The sequence below is a fragment of the Ovis aries genome, chromosome 6, assembly GCF_016772045.2.
Source record: "Ovis aries strain OAR_USU_Benz2616 breed Rambouillet chromosome 6, ARS-UI_Ramb_v3.0, whole genome shotgun sequence".
NCBI classification, from domain to species: Eukaryota; Metazoa; Chordata; class Mammalia; order Artiodactyla; family Bovidae; genus Ovis; species Ovis aries.
Genome location: NC_056059.1, coordinates 12,967,672 through 12,984,419, shown reverse-complemented (window position 1 = coordinate 12,984,419; position 16,748 = coordinate 12,967,672). Strand labels below are relative to the sequence as shown.

At 37.9% G+C, this 16,748-nt stretch overlaps 1 protein-coding gene and 1 long non-coding RNA gene across 18 annotated transcripts in view; one reads left to right on the top strand and one right to left on the bottom strand.

The window, feature by feature from the left end:
• The window catches only part of LOC114115267 (uncharacterized), a 50,423-nt gene extending 47,116 nt beyond the window's left edge, over window positions 1–3,307 (bottom strand). The window contains exon 1 of the long non-coding RNA XR_003589638.3: window positions 3,059–3,307. This is a non-coding gene — a long non-coding RNA (uncharacterized LOC114115267). The remainder of the gene's footprint in view (window positions 1–3,058) is intronic.
• The window catches only part of ANK2 (ankyrin 2), a 699,107-nt gene that overhangs the window by 337,130 nt on the left and 345,229 nt on the right, over window positions 1–16,748 (top strand). For 8 of the 17 annotated variants that reach the window (XM_060416738.1, XM_060416752.1, XM_060416759.1 and 5 more), the window contains exon 1: window positions 3,481–3,664. The exons of the other annotated variants lie outside the window; for them this stretch is intronic. In XM_060416738.1, the coding sequence (XP_060272721.1) occupies window positions 3,581–3,664 (84 nt within the window). In that variant the 5' untranslated portion in view covers window positions 3,481–3,580. Of the gene's footprint in view, window positions 1–3,480; window positions 3,665–16,748 lie in introns of those variants that run through there. 17 annotated transcript variants of the gene reach the window in all.

Genomic DNA, 16,748 nt, shown 5'->3' with positions numbered 1-16,748 from the left:
AGTCTCATCCTCTGTCGTCCCCTTCTCCTCCTGCCCCCAATCCTTCCCAGCATCAGAGTCTTTTCCAATGAGTCAGCTCTTCGCATGAGGTGGCCAAAGTATTGGAGTTTCAGCTTTAGCATCATCCCTTCCAAAGAAATCCCAGGGCTGATCTCCTTCAGAATGGACGGGTTGGACCTCCTTGCAGTCCAGGGGCTCTCAAGATACTATCATCACTGCTATTTTACGTGCTGCAACTCTAGTTTCTCAAATATCTTTAAAAATCTTATGTGAAATCAAGCTTAGCTCCTAGATGTCAGAAAGTACACAAAATATGAAGAATTTACCCACTGGAAGTTTAGCCATAAGTATAAATTCATGGTAAATATTTACAATGTTTCCTTATTGCATTTAAAAATCAGCCATGGGGCCCTATTATATACCATCCAATGTCTTAGGTTCCACGTGGAATGCAAAGACAGTAGTCTTGCCTTCAAGAAGCTGCATGTCCAGCTGGACAGATGCCCACAAAAATTGCACTATAAGATTGGAAAGGGAAGAGTGTCCGCTAGAGAGGCACAGAGAAATTGATTGAAAGCTTCAAAAGAGAAATCCACACAATCACAATACTATAACATGTTGTTGATAACCTCTATGTGTATAAAATTCACCTTCTAATATTGTAATGCATGTAATACTACTAGCACCTGTTTATCTACTTGCTGAGATGTTTTTTTAACACTTTGAATATGGGTGCTTACCTCTGTGGTATGCTGGTCTAGTATGTGTACTTTACTTTCACTCTGTAAAGACAGTGTATTATGGAAAGGCTTAGCATTTCAGAAGAAGCACACAGTGTCCAAATCGGAGGCCCGCGGGTGTGTGTCTAAGTTGTGTACTATGTATTTGGATATTGAGAGAGAAGGCAGTGTTACAAGAGGTGGGTTCAAACACAATCAAAAGTTGCTGATTCATAAAGTAATGAAATATGAAGTACATCTGTTTGTGATTTACATTGCAGAGATGATATAAAAACAATGATTAGGTTCCCAATTGGGCTACCAAACCCATTGATTGAAAAGCACATTCTGGCATCAAACGCGAATAAAGGGTATTAATAACATCTCTCTCCTATAGATCCAGTTTCTGGAAAAGTTTTCCTTTTTCCTTTTTTTCCCCTTTTGGAGTATCATAGTTTTTCTAATGTATTTGACAAGAAATTCCCATTTCAGGACTTTTGAACTGCTTTTCTCTTTGCCTGGAGGGCAAGATTAGCATCTATCTATAAATCCCACATGGAACCTAACACATTGCATGGCATATAATAGGGGCCTAAAGTTCGTTCTTAATGCAATAAGGAAACATATTCTTCCTCCAGATAATTGCTTTGCTTGGTTCCTAACCTCATTCAGGTTTCTAGAGACTGTTCTGTCAGCAGCTTATCTAAAATAGCATCTGTTCCCCATCGTTCTTTACCCTACTTCCCTCCACCCCCCGCCCCCCCCTTAGCACCGTTATTTGTGTTTACTCTCTGTTTTCCCTGTTAGAATATAAGCACCATGATTGCAAAAAACATTGCCTGTTTTGTTCACCATTGTATCCCTGGAGGTTAGGACAGTGTCTCCCTAGTGGTTAATTCCTAGCACATGATAGGCATTCAATAAACATTTATTGAGTAAATTAATACAGTTTCCAGGCTGAGGGTGCTCCTAAGAAAGGTCTCAAAAAGGAGTTACTATGGGAACAGGTGAGGGAATGAGTGAAGAGCTGGCTGAGGGGATAGTGGAGGAATGGGGGGATATTGTGAGGGATTTTGGCGTGGGCTCTGACAGCAGTGGGGGTTAGGCTTTTGAGGCTTTTGTAGTTCTTGTAGGATTTCATTTAGGAAAAAAGAGTTCCGTTGCCTCTGTCCTGTCTGTGGGATCTGAGGAATCATGAGGGACGGGTTTGCTCCCAATTTTGGTAGCCATTTTCCTGTAGGAAACATTTTTAAGGTAGATTTTTCTGAGTTGAAAAGTACCTATATTTGTAATAATAATAGGATTACAATAACACATTTATATGAAGTGAAGTCACTCAGTCGTGTCCGACTCTGTGCGACCCCATAGACGGCGGCCCACCAGGCTCCCCCGTCCCTGGGATTCTCCAGGCAAGAGTACTGGAGTGGGGTGCCATTGCCTTCTCCAATGCAGGAAAGTGAAAAGTGAAAGTGAAGTCGCTCAGTCGTATCTGACTCTTAGCGACCCCATGGACTGCAGCCTACCAGGCTCCTCCGTCCATGGGATTCTCCAGGCAAGAGTACTGGAGTGGGGTGCCATTGCCTTCTCCAACACATTTATATAGGAGCCTTCAGTTTTCAAAGTGTATATATATAAAATCTCACTGATTTAATCCTTTACTCCATTTTTACATTTAAGTATTCTTTGTGTTATCCTTTGAGTTTGTTTTCTAGGAATAGAGATGAGTGTTAAGTATGTGCTTGTGTGTCTTTGTACAAAACATGTTGGGGTCTGGTTGTATCCACAATTTACAACAAATTGTGACCACCTCAATATACAAATATGGCCACCACAATCCAATAGGTGAAGTTGTTTTTTCTTGTTGTTGTTGTTATAAAAACAAACGCTGATTTCTTTTCTCATCGAGAAGAATTCTGGAACTTTATAAACTCCTGGAGAGCAGGAATTATGTTTTGTTCATCAGTTAGTAGAGAGAATTAGGTTAAGAAGACTTTTAAGATCAGCTATAAAATGTTTCAACTCTACGACTTTCTTATATTTATGTTACACACACACACACACACACACACACACACACACAATATATATATATCTCTGGCTGTAAGAAGCTCCTGGCCTGTCAAAAATAGACAGCTGGGTGAACAGTTGGGTAAGCTGTTACAGGTGCTGTGTCAGGACAGTTCAGGGGAAGGAGGAGGCAAGGAAGAGGCAGTGGTCGGTGCTGCCTGGTTGCTGGGGAGCCTGCTCCCAAGGCTTTACAGCAGAAATCATCTTTGAGCTGAGTTATGAAAGACTATCATCTGGAACCAAATGAAGAACATCTTAAAAATGTAGCTTACCTTTACTTTAGAATAATAATGGCTAACCCTTTTCATCGAGTAGCCTCTTCACCAGCTAAAATGTACCTCTTCAGGTTCAGAGACGCATTCAAGGATGTCACAGTTTTCTCATTACACATTGTGTCTGCTCGGTGTTGAAGTACCTGTAGGAAAAAAATTAAGTGCAGGTTTTGCGTGTGGGTGGAAAGCCGATCGAATTGCGGGTGTGTCAAAAACCAACCAGCAGAGTCCCCAATCATTCGAGTCCCTGGCGGTTTTTTTTTTTTTTTTTTTCCTGAAGGCTTTCTTCATTGTAACCGGTCCCTGATGGTAATTGGTTGAATCAGATTTAACAATGCAGTCAGATAAACAGTTGTGGCAGCTGCTGCCATGGCAACGTCACCGTCCTCACCCTCCCAGTGCGCGCCCCTTCCCCACCCCTCGTCCTCCGCCTGCTTTCCTCCAGTAAGTGCATACTCGCTAGTGGTCTGTGCCGGCGGCAGGGTTTAATGGCAGAGCTATTTTCTTTCCAAACTGTTCAAAATGATGAACGAAGATGCAGCTCAGAAAAGCGACAGTGGAGAGAAGTTCAATGGCAGTAGTCAGAGAAGAAAAAAACCCAAAAAGGTAAATTGCTGCCGTATAGAGGTGTGGTTGTGTGTGTGTGTGTGTGTGTGTATGTAATATTAGTGAGGCTGTAGAAACCGTGGAGCGTTATGAGTAACTAGAGACTATAACTGTGCCAAGCATTGCATTTTAAAGAGGCAGGTGCAAGCTGCTGCTTTTTGAGAAGAGGAAGAGAACTGGGGTTCATAATGGATAGGTTGACTGGAGCATGGTGAGGAGCACAGAGTTAAGGTGTGTTCTGCATACGTATTTGTGGCCACAGATGCTTCTGGCAGTAATTGGGTACAGAGAGAGTCATTTTATGTTTTGAATGGGTGAGTTCTTTAGAAGGGAATGGGTTAAGCAGTGTGGAGCAGAAGGAAGATTTGGGGCCAGATGTGTTTGCTCCGTGGTGATCTTGAGATGGCTGGACAGCGAATGCCTTTTGCCTCTGTGCTAGGTGTATTCTTCCTAAGGAGAAAAGACTGTTGTGACAGGAGAAATTTGATCCCCACCATGATATTTCTTTGGTTTGCTTAGCTCCTCTGCAGTTTTCCCAGACATTAATGTGATAGCTCTTTCATTGATTTTAAGGTAAACAGCTAACAGTGTTATGGGGGAGGGGGTATTGGGCACACAGAGCAATATGTAGGATTTCTTACCCTGGCGTACATTCCCACATCTGTGATTATCATGGAAATGATACCAGTGAGAAACAGTGGGAAAAGATGCAAACTATTCGGCCCCACCCAATGCCAGCACTTCTTTCTTTATGGCCTGACTCCTGGTAAACTGTTGCAGCCTCACAGAGCTCTTTGAGCTCCACCTCTGAAAGAGATGCCTTTGAAATAGTCTCCTAAAATCTTTTATTTCCTGAGTCAATAATATGGGCCAGATCTGTGATTCTAATGTAAATGGATTCCAGTGCTAGATTCTTTAGGGTTTTGAATGAGCAGATTAAAAAAATAAGTATCTTGAAGAAGCGAATATTTTTTTTATTTTAATAATGTAGAAATTACATGGTGTTTGAAGTGATAGATCTGTGATGTACTAAATGTCTCATAATTAAAAAAATTCAAAACCTCTGATATCAAAAGATCACTGTATAAGCAAACAAGGGGTTAGTATATTTGTACAATGCCATGTAATTTGATAAAAATAAGTATGCTCACCTATGACAATTTTTAGATAATAGCATGAGGATAATGATGCAATCTGATAAAGGCAAAAGGATAATTCAGGGCAGGCAGGAACATTGGTAGAATATGCTTTTGTACTTAAAGATTCTGGATACCCCAACCCTTGAGGTCATTTTTATAGTGTTAGCTAACTGATCAACATTAAAAGAAAACAATTAGAAAAGAGAAAGAGAGCGAGAGAGAGGGAAAAGGAAAAAGGGAATTTTTGCTTGAATTCACAATATCATTCCAAAATCCTCTTAATTTCTCTCCGAAGGGCCTGGCCTATATTAGAAACAATATACTCAGAACTATTAAAGGGTTTGAGGATGTATCTCAAGGAGATTTTAAGCTCTGAGTGATGATACTAAATTCACACAACCAAAGCCATCTTAAAGTGTTTGAGGGGATAGAGGAGACAAAATCATCATATGTGATAACTATAATATTTTTAAAGCTCCACCATTTTCTCAAACATATTTACTTTAAGAATAAATTCTCTTCCACACTTGCAGTCAAAATGATAGCAACTGATAGCAAGCTTTGAATGTGTGTATGTTTGTACATACATTGATAGGCATATATTAAATGAACTGTTAAGATAGTGAATTTTGAGTATTAAAAGTAATTTCATCTAAAAAGAACACATTCACACATACACACGCATAAAGATCCTTCACTTTGGTAAATCAGACATAAGTGGGTTGGAATCTTAATTCTATCCTTTCATATTATGTTTGGAGCCTATCACTAATTTCTCTGATCCAGGTCCTCATTTGTAAGATGTGAATACTTTTTGGTATTTTGTGAGGGTTAAAAATAATGTATATAGTATTGTTTGAGCAGTATTTAATATATTATTGACAGTAACTTTTAGGTGTTGTTGCTGTTCCCTTAAGTGGAAATTATTTATTGGAATAGAGCATATAGAAGGAAAGTCTATATATAGAGACTATAGAGATTATTTTAGAGAGGCATAATATACTGTTGGTACTTTGCAAAGGCTTATAGTCACTTTTCAAAATGTCACAAGTTATATTTAAAATCGGAAACTTTTGATTTCATACAAATTATTGAGATTTACAAAAATGTACCCTAGGTCTTCAGAGTCCTGCTTCACATCTTTTGCCCAGCAGGCAACTTTAATTTAATATTTAGAAACTTTTAAATTGTCCAAGCCAGAAAACACCAGACATCCCTCTCTCCTGCTAAATTCAACAGACCATTAAATGTGCTTTGATGAGGAAATAATAATCAAGAAATAAGCATCCCTAATAAGGATGAAATCTGAGAAAAGGATGAAATCTGAGAAAAGCAAGAACTGGAGCAAAGTCAATGCCGTATATCACTTTAATTCAGTTGTCTGCTTTATACTAGAGGTTTCTATTGAATCCTCTATAGGATTCTATACAGTATCCAGGATTACAGACCACCAGGCTCACTGTGGCCTGGGTGTTGATCTAATATGTTGAATCTTAATTTTTGGAAATATGCCTCTTCCTCAAGTAAATATTTAACAGATGAGCACAAGCCACCTGTTTATTCTACGGCTCACAAAAGTAACTCTTCTGAGGGTCAAAACTAAAGGGTCCTTTGCCATAAAACCCACCATGTGAGAAAATAAACTCAAGTTTATTTTGTATTAGAAATTTAGTGAGTATCTGGAAGTTAGAAATTCTTTTAGCTTTTGTTAAGAATGTCTGTTCTGACTTCAGTCACTGAGTTTGTTGGTGCTTTCCTGCAAAGCCTACCAGGAGCCCACATGTGGTTAGGTGTGCTGGGATTACAGCCCATTGCGCTGAGGATGGATGTTCATCATGGGGAACTGAGTGTGAAATGACCCATTAGATTTGGACCTTGAATGAGTGATCTGGAGGAGGGTCCAAGAAAATGAGGACTCACTCTGGGTTGGGTGTTCTCAGGAAGCAGGGGCAGTTTTATGATTGTGTATCCCAGTAAATCTTAGCTCTAGGAGAGCAGACTAAAGCTGAATCAGTAAAGAAGTGGCAGTCTCTCAGAAGTCTGGAATCTTGTGGCTTGGACAGTATTCATGTTTTGTCTGTGTTTAGACATGATAAGAGAGTGGTGTCATTTTTGTCCCTCTCCATCACGGTCACATAGTGGCCTGGTCTGATGATGGGATGCTCTGGGAAATTATTTATGTTCAGCAGCAGAACACCAAGGTCACGCTGATAGGAACAGACCAGTTCCTGGATGTCAGTGATAGCTTTTTCTCAGGCTTGTACACAAAGATGCTTTTGAGGGAGACAGATGTATTTACTATTGGCTGCTCCTTAGTGTCCAAAGAAAATAAATCAGATAGCGTTGTTGCCAAAGTATTCATAGAAACTTTTTCATTTAGTGCTCCATTAAAATAATTTCCTTAAGGCCCAATTATTTCACACAAATATCAGTAAATCTTAGCTAAGGCACAGATTTGAGGTTGATGTTCTAGTGAGGTTCAGTGGAGACGAGGATATGGAAATGCTGGAATTCTCACCTGGTATCCTGAACGAAAAGGAAGCATTGACTCTTGTGTGATGTATCAGGGTGAGTGTTTAGCCTGTTCTAAATCCCAACCAACTCTATAAAAATTTCTTATCCCAGGTAATATTTTGGCAGATTAGATGAAAATAATCCAAGACCATATTCATGTGCAGCATCCCACACTTTTCAATTCTGTGTCAATGACATTACAATGGATTTGCCCTGAAAGAGGCTGCAAGAGCCTTAGGTGATTTGCATAAATGATAATGGAAATGCCCAGACATCAAGCACATATGGCAGAGCCATCTGAAGCCACTAGGTTTGGTGAGTTCTTCTAAAACAAGTAAATAATCAAATGGCTTTATAATTGTTTTCCTTGTTTGGTGAAATGAATATAAAGATGAAGTTGAAATATAAATGTGTACTGTAGTTTTAACAGAATAGCAAGATAAAATGGCTTTATATATACCTTATATTCCTTTAAACAGTTTTGACCTGGACCATTATTTGAGAATATTTATGACCATTGCAACATTAGTTTGATTTTATATAATTTTATTGCTGTTTACTTGCCACCGCCTAAATGGAGAGATGAAAGTAGTGCCAGACATATGATTGAAATGCTGCCATTTTAAATTCTGCCATTGAAACATGAGTGACAAACCTAGTGAAAGGTTTATTTTTATAGCAGCCACAGCAAGCATGACTTTTTTAGTGAAATCAGGTAGCAGATACAGTGTTTGGGTGTTGGCTCTGGCAGTTGTCTGGCAGTCAGATTAGTTTTGATTTCAGTTAGTGCCTGATCTTGTTCAACCAGGACTAGAAAGGCTTCAATGTATAATTCTCCCAGAATAATACCCCATTTCTTCAATTTTCCAAAAACTTATTATTTACCCTTTATTTTACATTAGTTTATAATCCAAAACAGTGTGTGTTGCTGGAAGATGGCAGTTCCCCATCAGTGAAGGTACTTAAAATGACCATCTGTCAGAGATGATGGAAATATTTTTACTGGATGGAAAAATCCCGTGCAACTTGATATTCCATGATTTTCTTTCTATATCTGTCACTCGTTTCCATTTCTTTGGACTCACCTTCATGATACTTATTTTTTTTCCCACTGCTAATTTTATATGCAATAACTAGAACATTAATCCTAAAATGTGCTTTTTAGAGTAAAGTGCTGTCTGCTGACCACAGCTACCAGAATTACCTGGGTTGCCTACTAAAAGAATAAAATTCTTAGGATCCACTTTAGATCTGCTCAATCATTTTTGGTGAGTTTTGATAGGCGTCCCACTTTTTTTGATGTGTGCTGGAGTTTAGAACCATTGCTTTGGAATGTGGTCAGCAAGCTGAGTTCCTTTAGAAAGAAGAATCTCTGATTTCAGTTAGATATGTTAAATTGCTTCTTGGCTATTACATTTGTTTATTTTAAGTCTAAATGGCGATAGTAATGATACAAGAGAAGAGAAAGGATTTTTCTCCTATTGTGTTCTTATTCTACGTCTAGAACCTTGAATGCTTCACATACACCATATCATTTAATCTTCACAATAACTCCTGTCGGAGTACTGTTATCCCAGTTTTGTAGATTAGCAACTGGAGACTCAGAAGCTTCATCTAGAGATGGTGATAGAGAAATGATGGACATTTTCCCCACTAATCAAGAAGTGACATATTTTGAACCATTTTTCCCATGCAAACCAGATGCTAAGTTATTCTGTGCTAAGCTATTCCTGTGTCTCTAGCAAAGCTTCTAAGCTATCTATAGTTTCGTCTTCTGCTAAAATTTCCTCCAGATTTTTCCCCCCAATGGTACTTCCTATCTTTCATCAGTTGATCACGGTTTCCAAAATGCCCACTCTAATCCCTGGAAATAATATGTAAAGAGGATATTTGTCCTGACTCTCTGAAATATTCTTCTAAGCAGGACTTCTCTTCCTGTTCATTTTGCGTCCATTACATCTTGTGGCATGTTTGTGTAGATGTTCCTTTCAGTTTACACAGACAATGTACTGGACTTCGAAAATCCACAGAAATGAATGGAACGCCAAAGAAAAGTAAACAGGTATCTTGACGTGGTTTAGGTGTGTTAAATTAAGCTAGCATAAAAAGTTGATCCTTCTTTCATAATGTGAGTTCTAATTATTCTTTTGAGGAGCTTTGTTAGCATGATATTTTCAGTAATTATTCTATAGAAGACTGTTCTTCATGTACTCTTTTATGAAGTGTTTGAGGTTTCTTTTTCCTTCTTGATAAAGTTTCTAAAGAGACAAGTGATTGCATATTGAAATAGAATTAAGATCTTTAATCTGCATTTGTTAGAACATGCTCAATTATAAATGAGTCTACAGTTGTGTTTCTTTCCTGCTTGCATTCTGTAGTAGCAGAAACAAAATCACTATTTTTATCTTAGTTGGCACTGAGCAGATTCATCACAGCAAATAAATTTACCGTCTCCATTTCCTTTGACTTTGGAAAGTCAGAGTTGGGATTGCTACCAAATGAAACAATTTTTTATAGAAAGAAATCTTTCGTATACTTGAGACCAAGTAAATATGATAGGGCGTTTCTTTTCTTTGAAATCCATTAATGCCTTCCAACCCTTCAGGGAGGGTGAATTTTTTAAAGCTGCTGCTGGTGGTGGTTTAGTCGTTAAGTCATGTCTAACTCTTGTGACCTCATAGACTGTAGCCCACCAGGCTTCTCTGTCCATGGGATTTTCAAGGCAAGAATACTAGAGGGGGTTGTCATTTCCTTCTCCAGGAGGTCTTCTCGACCCAAAGATTGAACCCGTGTCTCTTGCATTGCAGGCAGATTCTTTACCACTGAGCCACCAGGGAATGAGATAGTTAGAAATGTTCTAGCTAATGATACACCTAAATCTAGAGGGTAAGCTTATGCTTAGTTACCAGACCTGTTTTTTTTTTTTTTTCCTCCTGGTAGCTCATAGACAACTATCATCTTCTACCCACTAATTTGTGTTTGTGTTCATTAAGACAAAGACCTTGATTTCTAACACTTACTTAACGAGCTTCAATTTCTAAGAATCAACTTGTTTAACTCAGCTTAATTTAGCTGTTTCTTCCTTATGCATAGAAAAGTTCCTTTAATTCACCAGTGGTTTGCTAGGTGTATAGTCCTGCAATAACTGCTGTGGTATTAACTAAACTGAAAGTCGATGCTTGATACCCTTCCTTTGAGTTTATAATCTGGTTGAGCAGACATTTCTATTGAAAAATAAGCCATTTGGAGAAATATTATGAATAATATGTATAACCTATGTTCTAATAATTATTATGTTGTACATTGCCAAAAATTAATTCTGTAAGAGCTTGGAGGAGAACAAGAGATCAGTGTGATTTTGTGAAAACACTAAGCCGTATGAGTGGATGAGCAATAGCCCTAAGCCTTGGATTTCAATGAATACTTCAGTATGAAGGAACACAGGCAATCAGATGGAGCAACGTGGCCCATATAGTTTCAAGTTACACCCGTGGCGGATTCATGTCAATGTATGGCAAAACCAATACAGTGTTGTAAAGTAAAAAAAATAAAAAACAAAATAAAAAATAAAGAGCAAAAAATAAAAATAAAAAAATAATAAAGACTAAGAAACTGTTGAGACATTGATGGTAGCTCACAGCTATAAACTTTGAGAGTGAACTCTCGCTGTCGTGTCCTAATGCTCTGAGCCTTGGTCGGTTCTGGGCTGGCATTTTGCAATCCATTTTCTTTGGGGAATTTTACTGTGTCCTTCTCTTCTATATCTCTAGTCACTTATTTATGAAGGCCTTGCCCCATATATATTTATATTTATACATTATTTCTGTAGTCAGTAGTAAATTCCAATAAATAAACATTGAGAACATTTTTATAAATTATCCGAATTATCAGTTTCTGCCTTTACCTTAAGAGATACTGATATGGTGAACTCAGGACTGTAACTACCTAGAACACTTATACAGGAATTTCTAAGATTTTGCATATTAGCTGAAAATGGCTTTTCTTATTTGGTTATTATTATATCCGTTGTGCATTAGCCTGCTTTGTGTATTGGCATACTTCTGAGTTCTCTCCGCGTAGCTAGGTCCTGTTGTATTTTCAGATCTTCGACTATGAAATTCATGACTTTTTCCTTTGTTCCCACTTACCTGGTCTGCCTACAGGTTTCTGCCCTTGGTCTTTGTCCATCTTCACTGACAGGCAGAGTGACTCATGGCCAATTATTTTACCTCTAGCTGCCTTGGACTTTCTATCCATAAAATAAGGACAGTAATAGCTACTGCTACTTCAAAGAACACTTAAGGTATGAAGAGGAAGAAGTAAGGGAGTATTTTCTAAGTAAAACTATGAAGACAGAAATAAGTGTTAGGATCTGTGTGGATTTTGCAAATTTGAAGAAGTTAAAAATGAAACGTGGACCATTCTAGAATGTTTCCCAAGTTCTAGTAAGTGATACCTTTTTATAAGCATTTTAATGTAATCATTTATTGTCATGCTGATCTTTAGCAACAAATATCTCTGGCAAAGTGAACCAGTTTAGACGAGGGTGTTCTAACTTTTAAAAAATTATTGAAAGTTTTAAAAAAGCAAAACATTATGAGAACTATATATGAGAAGTCTGGTATTTTCTGTGTCCGGATTTCGGTTCTCTTTTCATAAAATGTGTATCTCTAAAGATTCCTTTTCCTAGATGTTCTAAATATTTGCCCTGATTTGAGAGGGTGTTGTGGCAAGATGCCCTCCTCTCTTATTTTATAGCATTGTCTCATTGTACTCATTACACAGAGAGGTGGCAACAGAGCTAAAAACCAATATTCTAAAATGAAAATCAGGAAGAAAAGAAAAAACTAGAACAAGTACAGATACTTTATATTCAGTAATTTAGAGATACAGTTAGAACCATCCATCCTATTGGCTTATTAAAATGAGTCTGAGTATTTGCTTTCATTAACTCACATCCAGTGAAATCTGTGTTAGATGTGTTTCACTTGCTACAATTGTATAGTATTTTCCATGTAAGACAATAAATCATTTCAGTGCCCTCTGAAATCAGTCAGATTCAAGAGACAAGAGGAATTTGGTATGCATATGTTGTCAAGAACTGTAGTAGTATAGTCCAGTTAACAATTGTGTATGCAACTGAGGCTTAGCGTGATTTATCATGTATCATCATTTGTGCAGAAAAGTTGTTCCAAAGCTTGTATTTAATGGCCAAAGAGTAGACTTGGTAAATAGCCTATAGGAATCAGTTCTGTTCTGCCTCAGCATGAAGATGAGAGGGCTATCATCATAGTGTGTCTGTATGAATAATTCCTCTGTCCCAGGACTTTGATGTGGCTGTACGCCACACACCTGTTGATTGCTGGGTCACACAGAATGTACTGGGGGTGTGTGCCTGTGACAGCGTTGAGGCAGATTTGTCATATTCAGGGTTGACATGTTTCTTTTGAATCTCCTGAAGAAAGCTAATATGACTTTTAGTATGATTGTCAGCTTCCCATCCTCTATAGAAAGTCAAGGTGCTGCTCTGCCCTGATGATGCCTTATCCTGTGTAGTAGAGGTAAGGAGAAGGATGGAGGGAATGTCCCATGGCCTCTTCCACCCATATCAGAAGACACGCATCAGAGTTTGTAGATTCAGCAGGATACAATACATTTGCAACTAGAGTTTATCTGCACAGCAGATTTTTTTCTTTTGGTATGGGTTTCAAGGTACTATAATTGTTCATTTTGAACAAGTAAATCTGATATTAGAATCGAATCTACATCACAGAGTTTACCCTCTAGTTCTAACAAAGGGATTTGGTTCTCCCAGGACAACATTCAGAACAAAATGAAACAAGTGATGGGGATAAAATAAGGTACATATGTAAAATTCTTTTTGGAGAGTTTTGTATCTGTACGTTGAGAATTCCAAAATTGGCAACAGTTTCCTCATAGCCTGTAATTTATAGTAGTGATTAGGAAAAGTCTTAATGTCAATTACCCATTTATTTTAGTAAATTTAGACTATTTTGAAAACCATATTGGAGTAACATTAATAAAATGTTTGTGAGTAATACATCAGTCTGTTCTAAGACTCTGAATAAGTCCATATACTGAGCTTAAGCCTTTGACTGTGTAGATCATGACAAACTTTGGAAAGTTCTTAGAGAGATGGGAATACCAGGACATCTTACCTGTCTTCTGAGAAACCTGTATGCAGGTCAAAAAGCAACAGTTAGAACCCTGTATGGGACAACTGATTGGCTCAAAATTGAGAAAAGAGTACAACAGGGCTGTCTGCTGTCACACTGTTTATTTAATCTATATGCTGAGCACATCACGAGAAATGCCAGGCTGGAATAAAGATAGGCGGGAGAAACATCAACAACCTCAGATAAGCAGATGGTCCCACTCTAATGGCAGAAAGTGAAGAGGAACTGAAGAGCCTCCTGATAAGGGTGAAGGAGGAGAGTGAAAGAGCCAGTTTAAGACTAACTATTAATAAAACTAAGATTGTAGCATCTGACCCCATTACTGCATGGCAAATAGAAGGGGAAATGGTGGAAGTAGAGACAGATTTCCCCTTCTTGGGTTCCGAAATCACTGCGGATGGTGACTGCGGCCTTGAAATCAGAAGACAACTGCTTCTTGGCGGTAAAGGGATGACAAACCTAGACAGTGTGTTGAAAAGCAGACACATTACTGTGCCGACAAAGGTCTGTATCAAGGCTATACAACCCAGTGGTCACGTTGGTTTTGAGAGCTGGACCATAAAGAATGCAGAACACCAAAGAATTTATACCTTCAAACTGTGGTGCTGGAGAAGACTCCTGAAAGTCCCTTGGACAGCAAAGAGATCAAACCAGTCAATCTTAAAGGAGACCAACCCTGAATATTCACTGGAAGGACTGATGCTGAAGCTGAAGCTGCAGTATTTTGATCATCTGATGCGAACAGATGACACATTGGAAAAGTCCCTGGTGCTGGGAAAGATCAAGGGTAGAAGGAGAAGAGGGCATTGGAGGATGAGATGGATGAATAGCATCACTGATGCAATGGACATGAACTTGGGCAAATTCTGGGAGATAGGGAGGCTTGGTGTGCTGCAGTCCATGGGGTCGCAAAGAGTCAGACATGACTGGATGACTAAATGACAGCAATAATGACACTGGGGTTTTAGGATTAATAGTGACTGGGTTTTGGTTTGAATTGCTCAGCTATTGAGGGCATAGTGCTAGTCTAGCCACTATATTCCATATAGACCAATTATCTGTAGCTCAAACCTTGGACTTCATTCTTAACCTTAAAGAGTAGTTGATTGAAGGGAGGCAGAGAAGGAGAATACTGCTAGATATGTGTAAATCCAAATCCATTACCCAACACATACACTTTGAGAAATGGATATTGTTGAAACATTTATGTATCAGTATTCCTCCCTAATTACTTATCTTTCTCTTCAATAAAAATGTTCTCTTTTGTAGAGGGTCCACATGAGGAGTGAGTCCTCTATAACTTATGTTTGCCTAAGTCAATTAATTATGCTTTTTCCAATAAACTGAGCAATTTAATAATAGAAAAAATATTCATTAAGAAAAATAGTTCACCTCATTGTAACAACATTTTACAAGAATAGATAAAAAGCAATAATTAAAAGTACTGAGAGCTTATAGTATTAGGTGCTAGCCACTGTGCTGAGTTCTGCATAGATTAATTTTCTCTTCACAATTATTCAATGAGTGGCTGACCATATAATCTTCATATTAAAGATGAGGAAATTGATCTAAATGGATTGAAAACTTCCAAGACTGAATCTGTGTAGCTATCCCAGATGTAACCTGAGGTCAAACCTACCATTTTGCCTATCTCCAAAACCCCCTCATATGCTGATAGAACAGTTTAAATAATTAAGACAGGACCCAAGAATGAAAGAGATAAAGGTTTCTTTATGTGCTAAACCCATTGTTACCAATATGCCTTCACTGATTGGCCAATGAATCTAAAAAGCTATTTTGATTGAATTTTTTCAAAAATAGTTCAAAATAAAAATATAAATCCAAATAGGAAAATGTTTTTTATGTAGTTGTTGACTGAAATTCTCAAAAGCTTTCATAATATCCAAGCCAGAGGTGAATTCTTAGTCTTAGCCCTGGAACACTGAAGAATGAAGCTTTATCCATTGGTATTTCCATCTGTTCTTCAGCTATTTCAGTCAAATGACTGACACTATTAACACGGCCTCTCCAATATAAGGAGGAATTTGTTAGTGAGTTTCTGTTGCTTGTCCTAATTTGAAAGGTCACTAATCTATCATGTGTTCCATAATCTCATTACACAGCAGGGACCTCTTTCCAGTTGTTAAAGAATCAGTAGGAGTGATTGCACTATTACACGGGGCCAATCAGGCATTTGTCTCCTGGCCGTGGAGTAACCTGGACCTTTTGAGAGGATAGGAGGTCCATTTCCACACTCTTCCAAATGGCCTAATCCCAAGTGGCTTCCATGCTTGATTTGTGAAGATAGTTCTTAGGTAAGAGCAACAAGTCCATGTGATTTGGGTACTTTTACTGTTGACAGAATACCTTGGTAAGACAAAGAACTACTCTTGGAACAATTTTCTGAATCACTGGCCAGAGTTCACTGAGATACTGCACGTCCTTTCCTTATTGCTTCTTTCTGATTATAATATTAAGGGATGATTATTTTTTTATTGTAACATCTGACTTACACTTTATCTACATGTGAAGACAATTAGTAGAGTAGAATTATTTTTTCCTTTGCAAAGAAATTAATTTTTCTTTTCAAAAAGGATATTAGGAGATCAACTTTTTATAGGTTGCCTATACAGCAATGTCAAAAGGTTTAGGAAAAAATTGTATACACACATACATATACATTTTTATTATTCTGAGTTTCAGCTATAATACTATTGGAGATGGCTTAGAAACTTTTGATTTGAAAAAGAAGTTATAACCATACTCTAACTCACATTTGCCTGGATGTTTGAAATACCTTTATTATTGGTGTTGTCCTAAAAAGTTTCTGTAATGAATTATCCTCATTCTAAAAAGCTAGTGCTATGCCATATACAGATTTTAGATTCTTGTGTACAACCGGATTATTAATTTGGAAGTAATAAATTGAATTTCCAAATGTCCAAAAAGTCTTCCTTCCTCTTATGGTGGGTTAGACTACTTTTATCTGTGTATGTCAGAATCTGTGAACAGTCTCAAGTTCCAACCCAGGAGTCAAGATCATGTGGAAACTATCATGGGATGGCCTATGATTCAAATATCATGTACAGCTCACCTTAACACTTTAACATAAAGAAAGTAACATTAGTGTGCGCTATGGAATTTTTACTGTTTAGAATGATTTCTCATTCATTTCAAGGTGATCAGTGAGTTTAGGTTTTGTTATATTCTTTATTGGCTATGAACTCTTTGTAT